The sequence below is a fragment of the Anomaloglossus baeobatrachus genome, chromosome 1 (assembly GCF_048569485.1).
Source record: "Anomaloglossus baeobatrachus isolate aAnoBae1 chromosome 1, aAnoBae1.hap1, whole genome shotgun sequence".
NCBI lineage: Eukaryota > Metazoa > Chordata > Amphibia > Anura > Aromobatidae > Anomaloglossus > Anomaloglossus baeobatrachus.
The window spans coordinates 86913976-86938460 of NC_134353.1; the positions used below are offsets into that span (position 1 = coordinate 86913976).

Here is a 24485-nt window from a genome sequence, read left to right on the forward strand (position 1 = left end):
ACACAACTGGGAAATACAATGCAAGCCGAGATGGAAAACGCTGGTGTCTGTTACGGAGACACATGACACATCCTATGTAATTAGTCCGCTGGCTCAGACAACAGAGTGCAGTCACACACAGAAGTGATAGAACTACTACAGACATATTACATGTGGTGTGCAATCCTCAGCTCTGAAAGCTGGCATTACAAATGAGGTGGCAGTGCCACGATTACTGCCACGGAGAGGTAGACAGTGGCAGGATCAGCTGTGGAGGCCACGTCACATTTATCCAATGCCAGCTTTAGCCAGTAAGTATGATGCTGCAAAAAATACAGTGAAAAGCGGGAAAGGGAGGACTGAAAATCTGATGAGTTTTACTTATTTTCATTTTTACGTACCTGAACAGCAGCCATCTGACTTCAATATTGCAAGAAATTATATAACAGTTATCTCCAAAGACAAAGCATTAGTAGGAGGCCCGAGGAGCAGGGATATGAAGAGGAGGTCTCGTCTGCAGCAGGGGTACATCAGAGTGGTATTCCAGACCCACACGTTTATATGAATGTCTGATAGATACAGATCCCACCTTAGGGACATACAATTATCTTAAAACTGTTGAGACTGGGATCCTCTGGGCCGGGGCGTCCCCCTGGTGCGCTTATGTGTACGGGGGTCAGGGCGGTCCCATTGTGTGTGTGTATATGCGTTGTACATTGCGTGTATATGCGTTGTACATTGCGTGTGTGGGTGTGTGTATATGGGGTCTGGGGCATCCCCCTGGTGCACTTGTCTGTATGGAGGCCAGCGTGTCCACCCTGGTGCGCTTACGTGTATGGGGGCGTCTCCCTGGCACTCGTGTGTATGAGGGTCAGGGTGTCCCCCTGGTACACTAGTGGGTATGGAGGTCGGGGCATCCACCTGATGCCCTTGCGTGTACGGGGGCCACGGCATCGCCCAGGTGCGCTCATGTGTACGGCTGCCGGCGTGTCCCTCTGGCGTGTTTGGCTGCTGGGGTGTCCATCTGGTGCACTTGTGTGTAATGGGCCTGGGGTGTCTACCTGGTGTGCTTGTGTGTATGGAGGCCAGCACGTCCCCCTGGTCCGCTTGTGTGTATGGGGGCCGGGGCATCCCCCTGGTGTGCGTGTGTGTACGGGGGCCGGGGCATCCCCCTGGTGTGCTTGCGTGTATGGGGGCCCGGGGCATCCCCCTGGTGTGCTTGCGTGTACGGGGGCCCGGGGCATCCCCCTGGCGTGCTTGCGTGTACGGGGGCCCGGGGCATCCCCCTGGTGTGCTTGCGTGTACGGGGGTCCGGGTGTCTACCTGGTACACTTGTGTGTACAGGGGTCCGGGTGTCTACCTGGTACACTTGTGTGTACAGGGGTCCGGGTGTCTACCTGGTACACTTGTGTGTACAGGGGTCCGGGTGTCTACCTGGTACACTTGTGTGTACAGGGGTCCGGGTGTCTACCTGGCACACTTGTGTGTACAGGGGTCCGGGTGTCTACCTGGCACACTTGTGTGTACAGGGGTCCAGGTGTCTACCTGGTACACTTGTGTGGAGTAATATTGTAGATGGATGTGTTCTTCCTTTAACCATATGTGAAACACGGCGCGCACTTAATGCCGGTGTGACTCACCTCTCGCCCACAGCACAGGATACAGATGTTTCCAGAGAGATCCAGTCTTTGCCAGCTGTGCCCATTTACTGTTTACTCGGCTACAACGACACAGCTCCTGCGGATTAAGGTAACTAAAAATTTTCAGCATTACCTCCGGAGGAAGATGGCAAATGGAGATTGCGCTCGGCTGAGCAGCTGGCTCTAGGACAAGAAGAGAACACCATAAATAACTCCGAACATACAGCCGCAGCGAGGGTATACAGCCGCAGCGAGGGTATACAGCCGCAGCGAGGGTATACAGCCGCAGCGAGGGTATACAGCCGCAGCGAGGGTATACAGCCGCAGCGAGGGTATACAGCCGCAGCGAGGGTATACAGCCGCAGCGAGGGTATACAGCCGCAGCGAGGGTATACAGCCGCAGCGAGGGTATACAGCCGCAGCGAGGGTATACAGCCCCATCAGCTCACATATCTGCACAATAAAGAATCATATCGGGACAAGGAAGTAAATACTAGGAAATGTATGTACCAGCCTACAGCGACAAGAGGGAACAAGTAGAAGGAGGCTACACAGACTGTACAAGACGGTAACTCGTGGGACCGTGTCCGTCCACAGGACACATGAGAAGAGGACGGGAGGTGATGAGAGTAGAAGAGGAAAGGATTAAGGGCAGTGTGTCGGGAGGAGGTCACGGGTCCAAACAAAGTGCCCGAACTATAGACCTGCCCTGCGCTTACATTCCCACAGCTTCCCATACAGAATGTGACACTGAGCAGTCGTGCCACAAATGTACCAGATACTTGTATATATTCCTAATGTGGCTGACTGTTCCCAGCATAAGACTCAGGCCACACAGCAGCTTTTATCCATGTGACGTTAAGATCACAATTTCATGGCGCTGAGTCAGAACTAATGCAGTGCATGTGGTTGTGATGAAACCTAGATGGTTTTAATTTTAGCAATGTGTTAACTTTAATGTCGCAATTTGCACTGCAATACGGCAAACTTGTGTCGCAAGGGCAAAAGTCACTGTACACCTGGTTTCCTAAAACCTCGTTGATCAGAGGATAGCTAATAACTGACGCTGGAGATCCCACCATAAGACCTGCGAGGGATATCCCGAACTGCAGGTCACACTTAAAAGCAATGAATGGAGCGGGAGCGGCTATATATAATTATATATATATATATATATATATATATATATATATATATATATATATATATATATATATTATATATAGCCATTAACCATGCTCTATTCACTTATGACCGCATGGAGAAGGTAAGGAGCAAGCGTGCCGGCTATCTGACATGTATCTTGTGTATTGCCGATATAAACCAATCTGCACATTGGAAGTAGGACTTACCCTCCCCCGACTTTTCATCCACAGAATACTTGAGCACTTTCTGTAGTTCGTCGGCCTCACTCCAGAGGCTTAGCCCCCTGAGGAGCTCTGCGGGGTCTTTCTGAGAGCAGTGCTGGGCAATCACCATCTTTTTAATGTCCTTGAGCTCATCATAAGTGAAGTACTCCATCAACATTGGCTGAAAAACCTAAGAGAAGGCTCATTTAGTCTATATGTATTTATGTCACAGATATATAGCCCTCCCATTAGCTTCTTTTGTTCTTTAAATCTGTGTACATGTTAGTGTAGTGTCAGTGTGGTAATATCCTCGCCAATCGCCGACTTCTCCAGTATCCGGCATCGCTCTGATCCTTTACTGAATCATGGGATGAAGATTCAAACTCTCTGGATCAAACTGGGCTCTGTGTGACCCTGAAGTGGATTTTACAGAGCCGGGGGAACGAGGCGACCCGGGGGGGGGGGGGGGGATTCGGGAACGAGGCGGCCGGGGGGGGGGACGAGGCGGCCGGGGGGGGGGGGGGGGGAACGAGGCGGCCGGGGGGGGTGGGGGAACGAGGCGGCCGAGGGGGGTGGGGGAACGAGGCGGCCGGGGGGGGGGGGGGAACGAGGCGGCCGGGGGGGGGGGAACGAGGCGGCCGGGGGGGGGGAACGAGGCGGCCGGGGGAACGAGCCTCTATAGGCTTACATTGTAAAAGTGTCTGTCAGCTCACACATACACACACACACACACAGTGAGCTGGAGAGTCTGAATCGCTGTGAGGAACCTCAAAAGAGGAGCAAAACAAAGATGGATATCTGAGAATATAGCAGTGAGGATATTACCACACTGGCTGAGATGACACTAACATTTACACAGGTTTAGGGAAAAGAAATGTTAACAGCAATGCTTCTTTAAGAAGGACCTTTCACTGTATTTTTACATTTAAATCAAGTTTTTCTTTTTGTGCTCCTCTGCTCCAAAATTATGGCCCCCCCCCTTGAAAAGGTGCAAACTTTCCCTTTAACCAACTGGGCATATACCATAGACCGTTTCTGCGGGCGTTTGCACTTTCTCCTCTGTAGTATATGCACAGTCTGTTACCAGTGGGCATAACTTAAATAGAAGGGCCCAAAAAAAAATGAAAAAAAAAGTTTGAGAATTGAGACGCGGCAATTGGATGTGGTGCTTGGGTTACACAAAAAAAATCCAGTGAAAGGTTCCCTGTAATATGAATGGGATAAAGCTGAAAAGGTACAGACTGGTGAGAAGATCCCATCTGCCCACCAGAGATCCGGGGACAGTCTCCGCACCCGAGCGCGGGCACTCACCTCCTCCTCTTCCTTCATATGAGGAATGAAGTCGCTGGTGAAAGCCTCCAGCCTCTCCTTCAGTTGTTGGGCATAGTTCAGCTGCTCATATTCATCCTAGGAGCGCAGAATAAAGAGTGAGAGCGGACATGTTACGTGTGGCATATAAACTGGTAAACCACCGCTTTACAGCATAAACTTGCCGGCGCAGCAGAAGTAGTTAACTTTTACAAGTGACATCAGATGTCAGCAGAGTTGAATATTTCTGGTGAGGACGTCTCTTCCAGGACGGCGGTGGCCGTGTCACAATCTATGTACAATCTCAGAGTTCCTTAAAAAGTGGTAAGAAAGCAAATGATGACTGCAACCCCATCTGAAAAAAATGATGGGGGTTCACTTATTTATGAGGCCTATGACTCCAGGACAGGGAAACTTCCAAGGCTCTCCATTTCTTTCCATTACAGACTCATACTTTAATAATGAAGTTAATAGATCACATGAAATATACAGGCCACCCATCGGCAGTGACTTCCCACCGTCCCCCACCTTCACATCTGTCACGCCCAGATATTGTTGGTGGAGTGCTTCACTGATTGACAGCCAACATTGATCCTCTGTGGGCAGAAATTTCAAGATCTCCTATATAAATGATGGGAGAAAGTTCTACATATGTGGCCAGCTATCATTCCATGGTTGTGACAGACACCGGTAGTATCGGACGTAAGTGTCCCAACTCCTTACATTCGGCAGGCATTGTGCCGTACGTTCCCGACACAGGATGGAGGGCGTACCTTCACGTTTTTCAGCCCCTTTTCAAAGAGGACGAGCATCTCGGAGAGCTTGTTGTCGGAGTGCACGTTGTACACGGTCTGGCTGCGTTGCTGGAGCAGGCCGATGATGCACTCGTTCTCGATCTGCTCATGCATTTTGAACTCCTTGAAGGTCTCATACAAGGACTGCAGCAGGGCTCGGAAGTCATTGTTGTTGGAAAAATTGGTCTTGGAAAGCTGCGTGAGAAGCAAAACCAATACATTAGTGTTCAATTAAGAAAAAAAATGTAGGAACAATAAAGAACACAAAATAATAATAATGATGATGATCCAATTATTACAATAACCAAAATAGCAGTTGCACTCAAGTAACGGGAAGGAGAAAAAACAAGAATGTAGATGGTGAATATTGCAATGTGAACACGCATTACTGCCAAGAAAACATGACATTTTTAAAAAAATATATGAGTTACTTAGCAAATAAAGGTGGCCAAATTTACTTGTGCCCAGAGACCACGCCAAGGTGTAACTCATCTGGGTCCTACTCCAATTATTACAACTCTCCTAAGGCTGAAAAAGTTACTGTAACCTATGGCACAAATAACTGGACACACATTTCCTATTAGATGAGCCATGTCACACAACAGTCCGAGTGATGAAAGTCCCCTGAGCGATTACATCAGCGTGCCCAACACCACTGGAACTAGAGTGACAGAAAATGTTTTATGATTTTTTATTATTTAAATAAAATGCTTTTCCTGTGAAGAAGGGAATTTTGTTTACTTACCGTAAATTCCTTTTCTTCTAGCTCCAATTGGGAGACCCAGACAATTGGGTGTATAGGCTATGCCTCCGGAGGCCGCACAAAGTATTACACTTAAAAGTGTTAAGCCCCTCCCCTTCTGCCTATACACCCCCCGTGCTCCCACGGGCTCCTCAGTTTTGGTGCAAAAGCAAGAAGGAGGAAAAAGAATTATAAACTGGTTTAAAGTAACTTCAATCCGAAGGAATATCGGAGAACTGAAACCATTCAACATGAACAACATGTGTACACAAAAAAACAGGGGCGGGCGCTGGGTCTCCCAATTGGAGCTAGAAGAAAAGGAATTTACGGTAAGTAAACAAAATTCCCTTCTTCTTTGTCGCTCCATTGGGAGACCCAGACAATTGGGACGTCCAAAAGCAGTCCCTGGGTGGGTAAAATAATACCTCGTAAGAGAGCCGTAAAACGGCCTCTTCCTACAGGTGGGCAACCGCCGCCTGAAGGACTCGTCTACCTAGGCTGGCATCCGCCGAAGCATAGGTATGCACCTGATAGTGTTTCGTGAAAATGTGCAGGCTCGACCAGGTAGCCGCCTGACACACCTGCTGAGCCGTAGCCTGGTGCCTCAAAGCCCAGGACGCGCCCACGGCTCTGGTAGAATGGGCCTTCAGCCCTGAGGGAACCGGAAGCCCAGCCGAACGGTAGGCTTCGAGAATTGGCTCCTTGATCCACCGAGCCAAGGTTGATTTGGAAGCCTGTGACCCTTTACGCTGGCCAGCGACAAGGACAAAGAGTGCATCCGAGCGGCGCAGGGGCGCCGTACGAGAAATGTAGAGTCTGAGTGCTCTCACCAGATCTAACAAGTGCAAATCCTTTTCACATTGGTGAACTGGATGAGAACAAAAAGAAGGTAAGGAGATATCCTGATTGAGATGAAAGGGGGATACCACCTTAGGGAGAAATTCCGGAACCGGACGCAGAACCACCTTGTCCTGGTGAAAAACCAGGAAAGGGGCTTTGCATGACAGCGCTGCTAGCTCAGACACTCTCCGAAGTGAAGTGACTGCTACTAGAAAAAACACTTTCTGCGAAAGGCGTGAGAGAGAAATATCTCTCATTGGCTCGAATGGTGGTTTCTGAAGAACCATCAGCACCCTGTTCAGATCCCAGGGTTCTAACGGCCGCTTGTAAGGAGGAACGATGTGACAAACCCCCTGCAGGAACGTGCGTACCTGTGGAAGTCTGGCTAGGCGCTTCTGGAAAAACACAGAGAGCGCTGAGACTTGTCCCTTAAGGGAGCCGAGCGACAAACCCTTTTACAGTCCAGATTGAAGGAAGGACAGAAAAGTGGGCAAGGCAAAAGACCAGGGAGAAAAACCCTGAGCAGAGCACCACGACAGGAAAATTTTCCACGTCCTGTGGTAGATCTTGGCGGACGTTGGTTTCCTAGCCTGTCTCATAGTGGCAATGACGTCTTGAGATAACCCTGAAGACGCTAGGATCCAGGACTCAATGGCCACACAGTCAGGTTGAGGGCCGCAGAATTCAGATGGAAAAACGGCCCTTGAGATAGCAAGTCTGGTCGGTCTGGTAGTGCCCACGGTTGGCCGACCGTGAGATGCCACAGATCCGGGTACCACGACCGCCTCGACCAGTCTGGAGCGACGAGGATGACGCGGCGGCAGTCGGCCCTGATCTTGCGTAACACTCTGGGCAACAGTGCCAGCGGAGGAAACACATAAGGGAGCTGAAACTGCGACCAATCCTGAACTAAGGCGTCTGCCGCCAGAGCTCTGGGATCTTGAGACCGTGCCATGAACGTCGGTACCTTGTTGTTGTGCCGGGACGCCATGAGGTCGACGTCCGGCACCCCCCAGCGGCAACAGATCTCCTGAAACACGTCCGGGTGAAGGGACCATTCCCCTGCGTCCATGCCCTGGCGACTGAGATAATCTGCTTCCCAGTTTTCCACGCCTGGAATGTGAACTGCAGAGATGGTGGAGGCCGTGGCTTCCACCCACATCAAAATCCGCCGGACTTCCTGGAAGGCTTGCCGACTGCGTGTGCCGCCTTGGTGGTTGATGTATGCCACCGCTGTGGAATTGTCCGACTGAATTCTGATCTGCTTGCCTTCCAGCCACTGCTGGAACGCTTTCAGGGCAAGATACACTGCCCGTATTTCCAGAACATTGATCTGAAGCGAGGACTCTTGCTGGGTCCACGTACCCTGAGCCCTGTGGTGGAGAAAAACCGCTCCCCACCCTGACAGACTCGCGTCCGTCGTGACGACCTCCCAGGATGGGGGTAGGAAGGATTTCCCCTTCGATAATGAAGTGGGAAGAAGCCACCACCGAAGGGAAGCTTTGGTCGCCTGAGAGAGGGAGACGTTCCTGTCGAGGGACGTCGGCTTCCTGTCCCATTTGCGTAGGATGTCCCATTGAAGAGGACGCAGGTGAAACTGCGCGAAAGGAACTGCCTCCATTGCTGCCACCATCTTCCCCAGGAAGTGCATGAGGCGCCTCAAGGGGTGTGACTGGCCTTGAAGGAGAGATTGTACCCCTGTCTGTAGTGACCGCTGCTTGATCAGCGGAAGCTTCACTATCGCTGAGAGGGTATGAAACTCCATGCCAAGGTATGTGAGCGATTGGGCCGGTGTCAGATTTGACTTTGGAAAATTGATGATCCACCCGAAACTCTGGAGAGTCTCCAGGGTAGCGTCGAGGCTGTGTTGGCATGCCTCTTGAGAGGGTGCCTTGATCAGGAGATCGTCCAAGTAAGGGATCACCGAGTGACCCTGAGAGTGGAGGACCGCTACTACAGTAGCCATAACCTTGGTGAAAACCCGTGGGGCTGTTGCCAGGCCGAACGGCAGTGCCACGAACTGCAGGTGTTCGTTTTCTATGGCGAAGCGCAAGAAGCGCTGGTGCTCTGGAGCAATCGGTACGTGGAGATAAGCATCTTTGATATCGATCGATGCAAGGAAATCTCCTTGGGACATTGAGGCGATGACGGAGCGGAGGGATTCCATCCGGAACCGCCTGGTCTTTACGTGTTTGTTGAGAAGTTTCAGGTCCAGGACAGGACGGAAAGACCCGTCCTTCTTTGGGACCACAAACAAGTTGGAGTAAAAACCGTGGCCCTGTTGCTGAAAAGGAACAGGGACCACCACTCCTTCTGCCTTCAGAGTGCCCAGCGCCTGCAGAAGAGCCTCGGCTCGCTCGGGAGGCGGGGATGACCTGAAGAATCGAGTCGGGGGACGAGAGGTGAACTCTATCTTGTAACCGTGAGACAGAATGTCTCTCACCCAACGGTCTTTTACCCGTGGCAGCCAGGCGTCGCAAAAGCGGGAGAGCCTGCCACCGACCGAAGATGCGGAGTGAGGAGGCCGAAAGTCATGAGGAAGCCGCTTTGGTAGCGGCACCTCCGGTGCCCTTTTTAGGACGTGACTTAGACCGCCATGCGTCAGAGTTCCTTTGATCTTTCTGAGGCCTTTTGGACGAGGAGAATTGGGACCTGCCCGCGCCCTGAAAGGACCGAAACCTCGACTGCCCCTTCCTCTGTTGGGGTATGTTCGGTTTGGGCTGGGGTAAGGATGTATCCTTTCCCTTGGATTGTTTGATGATTTCATCCAAACGCTCGCCAAACAATCGGTCGCCAGAAATTGGCAAACTGGTTAAGCGCTTTTTTGGAAACAGAATCTGCCTTCCATTCCCGTAGCCACAAGGCCCTGCGGAGTACCACCGAATTGGCGGCTGCAACCGCCGTACGGCTCGCAGAGTCCAGGACAGCATTAATAGCGTAAGACGCAAATGCCGACGTCTGAGTGGTTATGGACGCCACCTGTGGCGCGGACGTGCGTGTGGCTGCGTCAATTTGCGCTTGACCTGCTGAGATAGCTTGTAGCGCCCATACGGCTGCGAACGCTGGGGCAAAAGAAGCGCCGATAGCTTCATAGATGGATTTCAACCAGAGCTCCATCTGCCTGTCAGTGGCATCTTTGAGTGAAGCCCCATCTTCCACTGCAAGTATGGATCTAGCTGCCAGTCTGGAGATTGGAGGATCCACTTTGGGACACTGAGCCCAACTTTTGACCACGTCAGGGGGAAAAGGATAACGTGTATCCTTAAGGCGCTTAGAAAAACGCTTATCTGGACAAGCATGGTGATTCTGGACTGCCTCTCTGAAATCAGAGTGGTCCAGAAACATACTCGGTGTACGCTTGGGAAACCTGAAACGGAATTTCTCCTGCTGAGAAGCTGACTCCTCCACCGGAGGAGCTGAGGGAGAAATATCCAACATACGATTGATGGACGCAATAAGGTCGTTCACTATGGCGTCCCCGTCCGGAGTATCAAGATTGAGAGCGGCCTCAGGATCAGAATCCTGATCAGCTGTCTCCGCATCATCAACCAGAGATTCCCCCCTCTGAGACCCTGCACAATATGATGATGTCGAGGGAAAATCTAAGCGAGCTCGCTTAGTCGGTCTGGGGCTGGGGTCTGTGTCAGAACCCTCAGCCTGGGATCCATGAGATACCCCGGGAGGACATTGTTGGTCCAGCTGAGGTGGGCCAGGGAACAAAGATTCAACAAAGTCCCTGTGCTGAGATACCGGCCTGGACTGCAAGGCTTCTAGTATCTTAGCCATAGTCTCAGAGAGTTTTGCAAACTCCGTCCCCGTCACCTGAACAGTGTTAGCAGGTGGCTCCCCCTGGGCCCCTCTTAGCAGAGGCTCCGGCTGAGTAAGTGCCACAGGGGCCGAACAGTGCACACAATGAGGGTCAGTGGAACCTGCCGGTAGCGGGGTCGTACATGCGGCGCAGGCAACATAATAAGCCTGTGTTTTGGCACCCCTGCCTTTCGTGGGTGCCATGCTATTATCTTCCCTGAGTAACACAATAGGGTATATAGCCAGAAATCAACTGTGCACCATACAGTGTAAAACATATATACCATAAACATATAATGTTACACTACTGCACAATGGGGCTAGCACCACAGGTGCTGCTTACCACCCGCCTAAAGCGGTTGTGAGGCCACCAGAGTCCCTGCCTGGGTCTCCCAGACTTTGTCCCCCTCTGCTGCGTCCGAGGAGCCGACAGGAATGGCTGCCGGCGTCCTGAGGAGAGGAGGGAGCCGTGGGCGTGACCCAGAAAGTGCGGGAACTGGTGCCCGCACTGTGCACAGTGAGGGGGGTGGAGTATGCAAAGCATGCTCCAGCCCTCAGTGCTGCTCGTTCTGTGCAGCGTCCCGCCCTTCCCCTGCCTGTCAGGGCTGTGGGCGGGAGGTACAAGTCCCAGCCGCGCCGCAGTGTTTCCATGGCCGCGGCGGTCAGTGCGGCAGTCCCTATACATAAACACACTCAGCAACGCTGAGTGTGTAATGGCACATATTAACCCGGTCAGCGCCGTGGTCCCCGGTGCACTAGCACACCCAGCAAAGCTGGAGTGTTGCTGTGCGCTGTCCCCACAGGGATACAGAGTACCTCCAAGTAGCAGGGCCATGTCCCTGAACGATACCCGGCTCCTATCCAGCAGGCTCCACAGGAGTTGTGGATGAAGCACGGTCTCAGTGCCTGGAGACCGATAGGATCCCACTTCACCCAGAGCCCTGAGGGGGATGGGGAAGGAAAACAGCATGTGGGCTCCAGCCTCCGTACCCGCAATGGATACCTCAACCTTACAACACCACCGACAAGAGTGGGGTGAGAAGGGAGCATGCTGGGGGCTCTATATGGGCCCACTTTTCTTCCATCCGACATGGTCAGCAGCTGCTGCTGACCAATCTGTGGAGCTGTGCGTGCGTGTCTGACCTCCTTCGCACAAAGCAAAAAACTGAGGAGCCCGTGGGAGCACGGGGGGGTGTATAGGCAGAAGGGGAGGGGCTTAACACTTTTAAGTGTAATACTTTGTGCGGCCTCCGGAGGCATAGCCTATACACCCCAATTGTCTGGGTCTCCCAATGGAGCAACAAAGAAAACAAGTTATAATGTATCCACACAACACGTGGTAACTTGTTGTTCGCACTTTTATCACTGGTGAAAAATGAAGTGGCAGTGTGCATGTGCTCCCTGTGCTTCATTCATTCTATGTGGAGCTACGGATTTTTTGGGCAGGCCAATGTAAATTGATGACGTGGCACTCAGACGTGTATGCTTCCACAAAATTATGTAACGGGGATGAAGACTACTGGTCAAGGATGAAAATTCCACAATCTGATGATCGCCGGGGGTACCAGTGATCAGGAAGCTGTCCCCCAACCGGAGGATAGGTGATAACTAGTGATGAGTGAGCACTACATGCTCTGGTGCTGGGTACTCGTAATGAGCAGCTGGATCAGATGTTCGGATGGATGCAACTCAAGTACCCGAGTATAATGGAAGGCAATAGGGAACTCTAGAATTTTTCCGAGAAATCTGCTCGAGTTCCCCATTGGCTTCCATTACACTTAAGTTGAGCCCATCCAAACATCCAACTGAGCACTGAGCAGAGTAGTGATCACTCATCACTACTGATAAAAGGTGTTGTACAGAAACCTATTGGTGTGTTTTAGGCTACTTTCACACATCAGGTTTTTGCCATCAGGCACAATCCGGAAAAAAACTGGTAAAACGGATCCGGTACCGCATCCGTTTTATCCCCATAGATTTGCATTGTTACCGGATTGTGCCTGATGGCTTTGCGTTGCATCCGTTTTTTTCCGGATGCGGCAAAATTAATTAAAGCGGCGGCCGGAGGCAACGTATCTTGTAACTTTTTTTGTCCGGCAAAAAAAACGCATCGCGCCAGATGCGGCGCGATACGGCGTGTTTTACAATGGAAGCCTATGGACACCGGATCCGGCGTGATGCAGCAAAAAACGGATGCGGCTGCCGAATTCGTTTTTGTAAACTGAGCATGCTCCAATGTTTTGAAAAAACGGATCGGGCAAAAAAAAACGTTTTTTTACGCATCCAGCATAACGGATCCGTTAAAAAACGGATCCTGTGGATACGGTTTTTTACATTTTTTGCCGGATCCGTTAGATCAGGAAAAAAAGGATTGTGCCTGAATGCAGAAAACTGATGTGTGAAAGTAGTCTTATTCTCTCTTAGGTGTATGGGAGGAAAATCCACATAAGGCTACTTTCACACATCAGTTTTCTGCATTCAGGCACAATCCTTTTTTTTCCTGATGCAAAGGATCCGGCAAAAACGGATGCAAACCGTATCCACCGGATCCGGTTTTTAACGGATCCGTTATGCCGGATGCGTACAAAACCGGATCCGGTGGATACGGTTTGCATCCGTTTTTGCATCCGGTTTGTCCTTTTTTTTTGAAGGATCAGCTTTTTTAATTAATTTGGTGCATGCGCAGTTTACAAAAACGGATCCGGTAGCCGCATCCATTTTTTACCGCATTGCGCCGGATCCGGCGTCCATAGGCTTTCATTGTAAAACACGCCGTATCGCGCCGGATCCGGCGCGATGCGGTTTTTTTGCCGGACAAAAAAACGTTGTAAGATACGTTGCCTCCGGCCGCCGCTTTGATAAATTTTGCTGCATCCGGAAAAAACCGGATGCAACGCAAAGCCATCAGGTACAATCCGGTTACAATGCAAGTCTATGGGGATAAAAAGGATGCGGTACCGGATCCGATTTACCCGTTTTTTTCCGGATTGTACCTGATGGCAAAAACCTGATGTGTGAAAGTAGCCTAAGCTGAAGATATATACAAACTCGATGCAGATGATGCTCTTGGTTGGATTTGACTTAGTACCTTGCTGTTGCAGGACAATACTGCTAACCACTGAGCCAGCATGCTACCCACATAAATTGGCCCGGTGGTTGGACAATCAATAAAGCTATACCTATGTGTGAACCACAAAACTGCAGGTGACACAATCACAATGAAAACGCAGTAGAATAATGAATCAGAGCACAAAGAGCCCAGTATCCGTGCGGCGCAGCAGATCGCTCCCCCAGATTAGGAAAGTGCTGATGCCAAGGACACTGACCTCCCCGGGCTCTGTGCACTCTGATTCACTAGACGCCGTTTTCATGCTTTTATAGTCCCCTTCTCTTCAGCTCCCTATAAATATAGGTGCATTGTCTGTTACATAGGCACACAATTACAGGCCATATTTAATAATTCATGGCACATTAATTATTTGCACATAATTTTAGTGCATCTAGTTATGTTTATTGCTTTTAAAAGTTTCCGCTAATAACCAAAGGTGTAGTAGAGCTGGCCCGCCAGTAGATAGATCACCCACTGCTGATCCAACAAACCCCACGCTCCCCCGTTACTGTAAAGTGCTTACACCCCACCCCATAGGAACTCGCTCCCAGCTATGACGCACGTGCGGACCGGCATTCAGGTCCCTCCTGCTCTCCCCACATCAGTGCGCGCTCCCCTTGTGCTCTCCCATACACCTGCACGCACATAGCGCCTACCACCCTGGGCACACATCTGCTATTCAGGCGGTGCCCTCATACCACAATTTTATTGTTTTATTTGGTCATATATTATCCATTTTGTTTATAGTATTAGAGGGAATCTTTCAGCAGGTTTTTCCTATCTCATCTGAGAGCAGCACAATGTAGGCAAAGAGATCCTGAATCCAACGATGTATCACTTAGATTACTGGCTGCAGCCGTTCTGACACAATCAGAGCTTTTAGATTTAACACTGCAGTAAAGCTCAGAAAGCTAATCCCGCCCACACCATGCTTTCTATATACAATGTCTATAGACAGTGAGCTGTTAATCACTGCAGGGGGGCGTTCCATACTAGCTGACCTAGTCTGGCAATGATAATCTCCTGAAGCTAAAACAATAATTGTAGGTAAACAGCACAGTGTGATAATAGAAGCAACCCTGAATTCTGAATTAACCCCTACAATATGCTATGTAATCTGAAACCAGCAAAAATCTGCTGACAGATTCCCTTTAAGCTTTGCTTGTTCGATATTCAATACTGAGCAAAACTTGAGTTTGTTTCCAAATGAGAACGTTCGTTATAATTGATGAGAACAAAAAACTTCCTCAATTGTAGACATTTTTTCAATAAATATCAAGGTTGGCCTGCAACTTTAAGTTCCTGCATTAAAGGGAACTAAATGTCAGAAAAATTACCTGTTCCTTAAAATCAAATTCTGGTTTTTTTTTTATTTTTTTGGCAATTACAATATGTATTAAATAAATAATAAAAAAAAAAATAGAGCTCTTGCACTTTTCACACTGGCCACTGGGGCTTTTTAGACTATACCTTCATGTTGTTTCAAGAAACAACACATGTACATAGCCACAATTTACACATTCTGCCCCCCTTTTTTTTTTTTTTTTTTTTTTTTAATTGAAGCACTTAAAGAGCAAAAGGTCATTGTGAAGGGATGGGAGCAGAGTCCACAGTGACAACTCCTATTGTGATTACTGGATCCTATGTTATCTTATGTAAAGAGGTGTCAATTGCCTTTGTAATCCTGGCTTTGATGATAAAAATCCTAGTGAACACTACTCATGAAAAGAGGGGAAGGGTTTGTCTAGAAGAAAAAAAGTTAAAGACTAGTTGCGCAGATGCTTTTGGTGGCACAACTTGTCAAAGAACTGCTGCTGCGTGACCAGAACATTTGTGCCACATGTCTGACCTGCTGCAGCGCCGCTATTTTTGGCTGTGAATGCTCTGTAAATAAAAACAGCCAAGTCAAATGTCACGTGAAATTTGCATTGAAGTCTATGGCAAGTGTGTCGGGGGTGCCCATTGCCAGAAAGTCCAACACATTTGGAAACCTGCGACACCAAAGGAAATGATTGGCTCCAATGTTATCATGTGGCACTGCGATCGCCCTGTGGAAAGTGGCAACTATTTGGTCATTTTGTCACCACCTTAAGGCTATGTGCGCACGTTGCGTACAGTCACTGCAGAAATTTCTGCAGCGATCTGAAGAGCACATGTGCGCTTTAAAATCGCTGCAGAAATGTCCGTAGTGACGAGCGCCGATTCCATGCGCTCTGCCTGCAGCTCCTCCCATAGACAGAGCAGGAGCTGCCGGCAAAGCGCACGGAAGAAGTGACATGTCACTTCTTTTTACGCAGCGCTTCGGCAGTAGCCGAAGCGCTGCGCTCTAAAACGCCACGTGCGCACGGCCCCTGCACAATCTCCATAGACTGTGCAGGGGACGCAGCACGCATGCAGTTAAGCTGCGCTACAAAGCGCAGCGTAACTGCATGTAATTACGCAACGTGCGCACATAGCCTTACTGTATTTAGAAGATAAGTGTGGGTAAAGCGGAGGACACTGTCTCTGGCCCTCTAGGCAGGAGAAAGTCCTTGCTCTGCAGTTAACTAGTGATGAGTTACAAGCGGGGGCTTGTAACAAGTAGTTGGACGCTCGGACGAGCGAAACTCGAGGACCTGAGTATAATAGAAGTCAATGGGGAATTTGAGCATTTTTTGGAAAGCTTTTTGAAAAATGTTAGACTCTCCCATTGACTTCCATTATACTCAGGTACTCAAGTTTCACTTATCCGAGCGTCCAACTGTTCGTTACGAGCCTCCGAGCAAGGCAGTGCTTGCTCATCACTAGTTACCAGTACAGAGCATGGTAGCGCGCTCTCATCTCTAGTTACGAGCACCATAGAATGGTAGTGCTCTCTCATCTCTAGCTACGAGCACCCTAGTATGGTAGAGCTCGCTCATCTCTAGTTACGAGCACCATAGAATGGTAGAGCTCGCTCATCACTAGTTACGAGCACCATAGAATGGTAGAGCTCGCTCATCACTAGTTACGAGCACCATAGAATGGTAGTGCTCTCTCATCTCTAGCTACGAGCACCCTAGTATGGTAGAGCTCTCATCTCTAGTTACGAGCACCATAGAATGGTAGTGCTCTCTCATCTCTAGCTACGAGCACCCTAGTATGGTAGAGCTCGCTCATCTCTAGTTGCGAGCACCCTAGTATGGTAGAGCCCGTTCATCACTAGTTACGAGCACCCTAGTATGGTAGTGCTCTCATCTCTAGCTACGAGCACCCTAGTATGGTAGAGCTCGCTCATCTATAGTTGCGAGCACCCTAGTATGGTAGAGCTCTCTCATCACTAGTTACGAGCACCCTAGTATGGTAGTGCTCTCATCTCTAGCTACGAGCACCCTAGTATGGTAGAGCTCGCTCATCTCTAGTTGCGAGCACCCTAGTATGGTAGATCCCGCTCATCACTAGTTACGAGTACCCTAGTATGGTAGTGCTCTCTCATCTCTAGTTCCGAGCACCCTAGTATGGTAATGCTCTCTCATCTCTAGTTACGAGCACCATAGAATGGTAGTGCTCTCTCATCTCTAGTTCCGAGCACCCTAGTATGGTAGAGCTCGCTCATCACTAGTTCCGAGCACCCTAGTATGGTAGTGCTCGCTCATCTCTATTTCCGAGCACCCTAGTATGGTAGTGCTCGCTCATCTCTAGTTCCGAGCACCCTAGTATGGTAGTGCTCGCTCATCACTAGTTCCGAGCACCCTAGTATGGTAGTGCTCTCTCATCACTAGTTACGAGCACCCTAGTATGGTAGTGCTCTCTCATCACTAGCTATGAGCACCCTAGTATGGTAGAGCCCGCTCATTACTAGTTATGAGCACCCTAGTATGGTAGTGCTCTCTCATCCCTAGTTACGAGCACCCTAGTATGGTAGTGCTCTCTCATCACTAGTTACGAGCACCCTAGTATGGTAGTGCTCTCTCATCACTAGTTACGAGCACCCTAGTATGGTAGTGCTCTCTCATCACTAGTTACGAGCACCCTATAATGGTAATGCTCTCTCATCACTTATTTTAATAAACCAGCTAAAAACAGAGAATCTGGAGAACAAAGATGGCTGAAACTGTACAGGACTGTTTCGATCCGGTGCCTGCAGAAGAGTCTCGGGCAGATGTTTCCTCTATGGTATTTGATATTTTTCTTCAGGTTATATGTTGCTTTAAGAAAAACTGTGAAAAGCCTTAAAAATGACTGAATCTCCACCATAAGGAGTTGCCGCTGGCTGTACCGCAAAAAAGACCTTCTATTAGAAGTGCAGACTTATACCTTATATGTGGATTATAAATCACTGTATACAAATATGACTTGATTCTTGTATTCCTGATATTACTCAAAAATGAAATGTGAAAAAACAAAACAAAACAAAAAGGGAATAAAAAAAAAAAGCTGGGTTGTGGTGGTCCCTCGCGGAGTGCACTGGCTCCAAGGCTCCGGGGATTACCGGCGGGATCAGCTCTTTGGGATGCGCTATTTTTATTGCTCTACCTGGGATTAGCAGGCATTAGTAGATTTCCGGCTAAAGCTGGTGTCACACATAACGACGACGACAACGACGTCGCTGCTACGTCACCATTTTCTGTGACGTTGCAGCGACGTCCCGTCGCTGTCGCTGTGTGTGACATCCAGCAACGACCTGGCCCCTGCTGTGAGGTCGCCGGTCGTTGCTGAATGTCCAGCTTCATTTTTTGGTCGTCACTCTCCCGCTGTGACACACACATCGCTGTGTGTGACAGCGAGAGAGCGACGAAATGAAGCGATCAGGAGCCGGCACTGGCAGCTGCGGTAAGCTGTAACCAGCGTAAACATCGGGTAACCAAGGGAAGACCTTTCCCTGGTTACCCGATGTTTACGCTGGTTACCAGCCTCCGCTCTTGCTGCCAGTGCCGGCTCCTGCACTGTGACATGTGGCTGCAGTATGCATCGGGTAATTAACCCGATGTATACTGTAGCAAGGAGAGCAAGGAGCCAGCGCTAAGCAGTGCGCGCGGCTCCTTGCTCTCTGCACTGTGACATGTAGCTGCAGCACACATCGGGTTAATTAACCCGATGTGTGCTGCAGGAGAGCAAGGAGCCAGCGCTAAGCGCGGCTCCCTGCTCTCTGAACTGTGACATGTAGCTGCAGCACACATCGGGTTAATTAACCCGATGTGTGCTGCAGGAGAGCAAGGAGCCAGCGCTAAGCGCGGCTCCCTGCTCTCTGCACATGTAGCACAGCGACCTTATGATCGCTGCTTCTGCTGTGTTTGACAGCTAAGCAGCGATCATAACAGCGACTTACAAGGTCGCTGTTACGTCACCGAAAATGGTGACGTAACAGCGACGTCGTTGTCGCTGTCGTTTAGTGTGACACCAGCTTTAGTCAGGCAGGTAATACAATGTATGGGGATGCTAATCATGGATACACAGATATCTGCACACGCAGCATTCCAGCAGTCCATTATAGGGAAAGATTAGTGGGTCACGTCGCAGACGTTGGCAAACTGTCTTTCTTATCTTTTCGCCCATAAAAACCTCAAACGCCTCTGCTCTGTAAAGATGTGCACCATAATGTGCAAACACCACATGAAGGACCGGAGCCTACAAGTGTCACCAACCTTGACACGGTGCCGGTCTCATGAGAAACGCGCTTACAGCCGATACCCTATACCTGCTCACTAAGGTTGCTTTCACACATCCAGTTTTTGCTGAGCGGCACAATACGGCGCTCTGCAGAAAAAACGCAACCATTTTTTTTGCCGCCGTTTGCGTTTTTTTCCGCATAGACTTGCATTAGCGCCGTATTGTGCCGCATGGCCTTGTGTTGCGCCCGTTTTTTGCCGGATGCGGCATATTTAGCCCATGCGGCGGCCGGATGGAACGTTGCCTGGCACGTTTTTTTGTGTGGCGCAAAAACTGCATCGCGCTGGATCCGGCGCGAATTACAACGCAAGCTTATGGATGCCCGATGTGGCGTCCTGCGGCAAAAACCGCATCCGGCCGCCGGATGCGGTTTTTGCACTGCGCATGCTCAATATCAAGCCGCATCCGTCAAAAAACGGACGGGCCGCATGAAAAAAAAAAAAACTTATGCAACGGAACCGTTTTTTTCGCTGCATTTGTTACATAGGTTTTTGAGCCGGATTGAGCTGTACTGCAAAAATCGGATGTGTGAAAGTAGCCTTACCAAATCTGCACAATCACTCAGATTTATACACTGGCACATGGAGCACTGAGGTTTTTTTCTATCTTATTTTTTTGTGTTTTAAAACCACAGCCAGCTCCGTTCCCTATAGTGTTTTACAGCTTTTACACCTTATTAGTATCTATGTGAATACTTTGCCCCACATTTACAAGAGAATATTCCCCCTCACCTTCCCATACGCTCGTACAACCGTCATCCTGATCATGCAGGAATAATCTCAGGCCTGATGGAGTCCTGAGTGTGAGGACGACTTTATTAGGCTGCTTTCACACTTTCGGTTTTTCCTGTGCGGCACAATCCGGCGTTTTGCAGAAAAACCGCAACCGTTTTTTTTTGCCGCCGGTTGCGGTTTTTTTTGCATAGACTTTAATTAGTGTCGGATTGTGCCGCATGGGCTTGCGTTCGGTCCGGTTTTTGCTGCATGCGGCTGATTTAGCCGATGCGGCGGCCGGATGGAACATTACCTGGCACGTTTTTTTGTCCGGCAAAAAAATACGCATCGCGCCGCATCCGGCCGATGCAGCGCGATTTGCAATGCATGCCTATGGACGCCGCATGCAGCGCCCTGCTGCAAACACCGCATCCGGCCCCCGCATGCGTTTTTTCACTGCGCATGCTCAGTAGCGTGCCGCAAGCGGCAAAAACCGGACGGGCCGCATGCCAAAAACTTATGCAAAGGATGCGGTATTTTCGCTGCATCCGTTGCATAGGTTTTAGAGCTGGATTGGCCGGCTCTGCTAAAACCGGAGGTGTGAAAGCAGCCTTAGAGTAATGGCAACTGACCCCACCAACACAGACGGACTGATCATCGGGAGGATGACGATCGCCCATGTCAGACTGCTCATCGCTTTTTTTCTCCCAGAGATAACACTTCCAAAACAACTTAAGGAAAGTTTCTGTTTTGAAAAACACAACTTTTGACATCCTCAAAAAAATTAAACCATTAGGCTTTGTGCCCACATTACATGTCTATGTGGAGAGACATTGCACGTAAAAACACGTTTTGGCAGAAAAAAAAATGTGCATTATTTTATTGCATTTGCACAATTTTTCACATGCATTTTCTTATCATGGCGATCGCGGGAGTTCGGGTGCTGTACCCTTGCAATCATTGCTCTTACAGCTGTGACCCGGCTCTCACTGCCCCGAGTGATCCCCGCGCCGCTGCCAGCAGTTTAACTCCCTGAATGCTGCAATCAGTGCAATCACAGCATTTAGGACGCAGGGAGAGGGATCGCTTACCTCTCCCTGTGAACGAGTCCCTGTAATGCAATCACAGAGACCCGATCGCTGCCATGGTAAGCCTGGGTCGTCACCATGACAACCCCGAGTTACTGAGCTATGGATCACCTCACAGACCAGGGCCCCTACATCACCGGAGTTCCCTGCAGCAAGGTAAAGACTGCAAGATGAGAAAACGTCTGCCGACACTGGCTATGTGGTCTAGTGCAGGGAATGACGGTGACGTCACAAGGTGAATCGAGTTCATGCCGGTGAAGCTGCAGGAATCCCCAGTGATCCGCCAGCATGGACACGATTCACCTTGTGACGTCTTTGGCTAGGTTCACACTTCCGTTAAATTGTATCAGTCACAATCCGCTGCTCTGGTAAACAACGGAATCCGTTTGGCGGATTCTGTTGTTCCCATAGACTTGTATGAGCGGAGGATTGTGACTGATGATGCTGCGTTGCACCCTCCACCCGACTGATCAGTCGTGGAACGACTGACCACCGGGCAGAAGGAACGCAGCCTGTAACGTTTTTTGAGCAGCGCAATCTGTAGGATTTCGCTGCGCATGCTCACTCTGGCTCCCTGCACACGTAACCAGGATACACATCGGGGTACCAAGCAATGTGCTTTGGTTAGTTACCCGATATTTACACTGGTTTCGTGTGCAGGGAGCCAGCGCTAAGCAGTGTAAGCTGGTAACCAGTGTAAATATCGGGTAACCAAGAAAAGTGCTTTGCTTACCCGATATTTACCCTGGCTGTGCAGGGAGCTTGACACTTCACCACTCAGCTCCGCCCCCTCCCGCACTCCACATGTACACACACTCACACTCACCTGTCCTGCAGTCCCCGCGGCACTGACGTCCTCAGCGCCACGGCCCCACTCGGCTCCACCCACCGCACACAACAGAGTCCGACAATGAATTCTGTTCATTGTCATCCGTTGTACAACGGATCAGTCACATGCGTCAAGCAACGCATGTGACTGCTGCAAAACAACGGAAGTGTGAACCTAGCCTTTGGAGGTCACTGGAGCAAGGTCCCGGGGTAAAGACCGCGAGATGAGAAAATGGCTGCAGGGAAACCCAGTGATGTCAAAAAAGCACATAAAAAAAAACCCCCCACAAAAAAAGCAACGTGTGCATTACATATGTTTGTTCCTGCACTTTTCATTGACTCCACTGAAGTCAATTAGTAAAGGAGGAAAAATGCAGAAACACTTGACACGCTGCTTCTTTTTTCAGCAACAAAAACTGCAAGGAAAAAAGCAGCGTGTGCACAGGATTCTCAGACTTTGCTGGGATGATTTTTCCTTCCTTTTATTGATTAAAAGAAGGACAAATGCATGAAAAATGTGGGCACATGGCCTTAAAGGGGCATTCCCCCAATTCCATGGTATTTACAATAGTGATAACGTAGGGTGCACTTACCACTGCAGTTATCGGGAGCGAGCTTTCCTAGGAGCTTTTCCCACTAATCAAGCAGCCTGCCGATCACCACACACAAAAATGCTGATTTATAGAGCGAAATGAGCCATCAAACTTGCTTTTTAAAAATATAAAAGAAAAAAAAGAAAGAAAAAAGTGCTCGACAGCAGATTATCCTGTGTAAACAAGGCATCCACTGGTGATAAAGGCAGCTAGTGTACAAACAACATGCTGATCACACCATCATCGCAGTCAGGGGGAGGGAAAACAGCCAATTAAAGCCCATCGATCAGCGGTTGTAGGAGAGCTGCCATCAGCCAGTATACACAAGGGCGTCTGATCGCTGAAACCCGGAGAACGGGCTCTACCTCCCGAGAGCAGGGCTCTGCCTCCCGAGAGCAGGGCTCTGCCTCCCGAGAGCAGGGCTCTGCCTCCCGAGAGCAGGGCTCTGCCTCCCGAGAGCAGGGCTCTGCCTCCCGAGAGCAGGGCTCTGCCTCCCGAGAGCAGGGCTCTGCCTCCCGAGAGCAGGGCTCTGCCTCCCGAGAGCAGGGCTCTGCCTCCCGAGAGCAGGGCTCTGCCTCCCGAGAGCAGGGCTCTGCCTCCCGAGAGCAGGGCTCTGCCTCCCGAGAGCAGGGCTCTGCCTCCCGAGAGCAGGGCTCTGCCTCCCGAGAGCAGGGCTCTGCCTCCCGAGAGCAGGGCTCTGCCTCCCGAGAGCAGGGCTCTGCCTCCCGAGAGCAGGGCTCTGCCTCCCGAGAGCAGGGCTCTGCCTCCCGAGAGCAGGGCTCTGCCTCCCGAGAGCAGGGCTCTGCCTCCCGAGAGCAGGGCTCTGCCTCCCGAGAGCAGGGCTCTGCCTCCCGAGAGCAGGGCTCTGCCTCCCGAGAGCAGGGCTCTGCCTCCCGAGAGCAGGGCTCTGCCTCCCGAGAGCAGGGCTCTGCCTCCCGAGAGCAGGGCTCTGCCTCCCGAGAGCAGGGCTCTGCCTCCCGAGAGCAGGGCTCTGCCTCCCGAGAGCAGGGCTCTGCCTCCCGAGAGCAGGGCTCTGCCTCCCGAGAGCAGGGCTCTACCTCCCGAGAGCAGGGCTCTACCTCCCGAGAGCAGGGCTCTACCTCCCGAGAGCAGGGCTCTACCTCCCGAGAGCAGGGCTCTACCTCCCGAGAGCAGGGCTATGCACAGCCCCATAATGGGACGAAGGCTCAACCTTTATTCAGTCTACGGGATGGCCAGAAACAACAAAGCCATGTACTCTACTTTTTCCGACAGTTCCATAGTCAATGAATAAGAGCAGAGGCTGAGAATGCAGAATTCCACTCCAGACTAGAAGGGTCTCGTATAAGGTACAGTCTGACCCCCCTCTCTAAGTCATCAGCTATCCTGTAGCTAGGTTATAACTTTCACTTGTGGGAATGTTCCATTTGTCACCAGGTTTTTGCTGCCTCCTCTGAGAGCAGCATAATGTAGGGCCAGAGACCCTGATTCCAGCGGTGTCACTTCGTTTACTGGCAGCAGGAAGTGGGATAAATTCAGTTTTCTTTCCTGCAGATCTAGCAGTTCTCTGAATGCTGAGCTCTATATAACCCCTCCAGAGCCCTGACGGTCAGCTTTCTACCTGCATACAGTGTACACAGAAAGCTGACGATCAGTTGAAGGGTTACACAAAGCAGGAGGACTAGGAGGCATAAGGTACTTAAGCTGGTGTCACACACAGCGACAACGACGTCGCTGCTACGTCACCATTTTCTGTGACGTAGCAGCGACGTCCCGTCGCTGTCGCTGTGTGTGACATACAGCAACGACCTGGCCCCTGCTGTGAGGTCGCCGGTCGTTGCTGAATGTCCAGCTTCATTTTTTGGTTGTCACTCTCCCGCTGTGAAGCACACATCGCTGTGTGTGACAGCGAGAGAGCGATGAAATGAAGCGAGCAGGAGCCGGCGTCTGGCAGCTGCGGTAAGCTGTAACCAGCGTAAACATCGGGTAACCAAGGGAAGCCCTTTCCCTGGTTACCCGATATTTACCTTCGTTACCAGCCTCCGCTCTTGCTGCCAGTGCCGGCTCCTGCTCTGTGCACATGTGGCT

At 50.4% G+C, this 24485-nt stretch overlaps 1 protein-coding gene across 1 annotated transcript in view; it reads right to left on the reverse strand.

Annotated features, from left to right (window-relative positions):
* FBXL5 (F-box and leucine rich repeat protein 5) overlaps positions 1 to 24485 on the reverse strand; it is a 76302-nt gene that overhangs the window by 30718 nt on the left and 21099 nt on the right. Inside the window, exons 2-5 of the mRNA XM_075346900.1 lie at positions 5050 to 5265; positions 4280 to 4375; positions 2972 to 3158; positions 1620 to 1802 (exon numbers count right to left, since the gene is read on the reverse strand). Coding sequence (XP_075203015.1) covers positions 1620 to 1802; positions 2972 to 3158; positions 4280 to 4375; positions 5050 to 5265 — 682 coding nt within the window. The remainder of the gene's footprint in view (positions 1 to 1619; positions 1803 to 2971; positions 3159 to 4279; positions 4376 to 5049; positions 5266 to 24485) is intronic.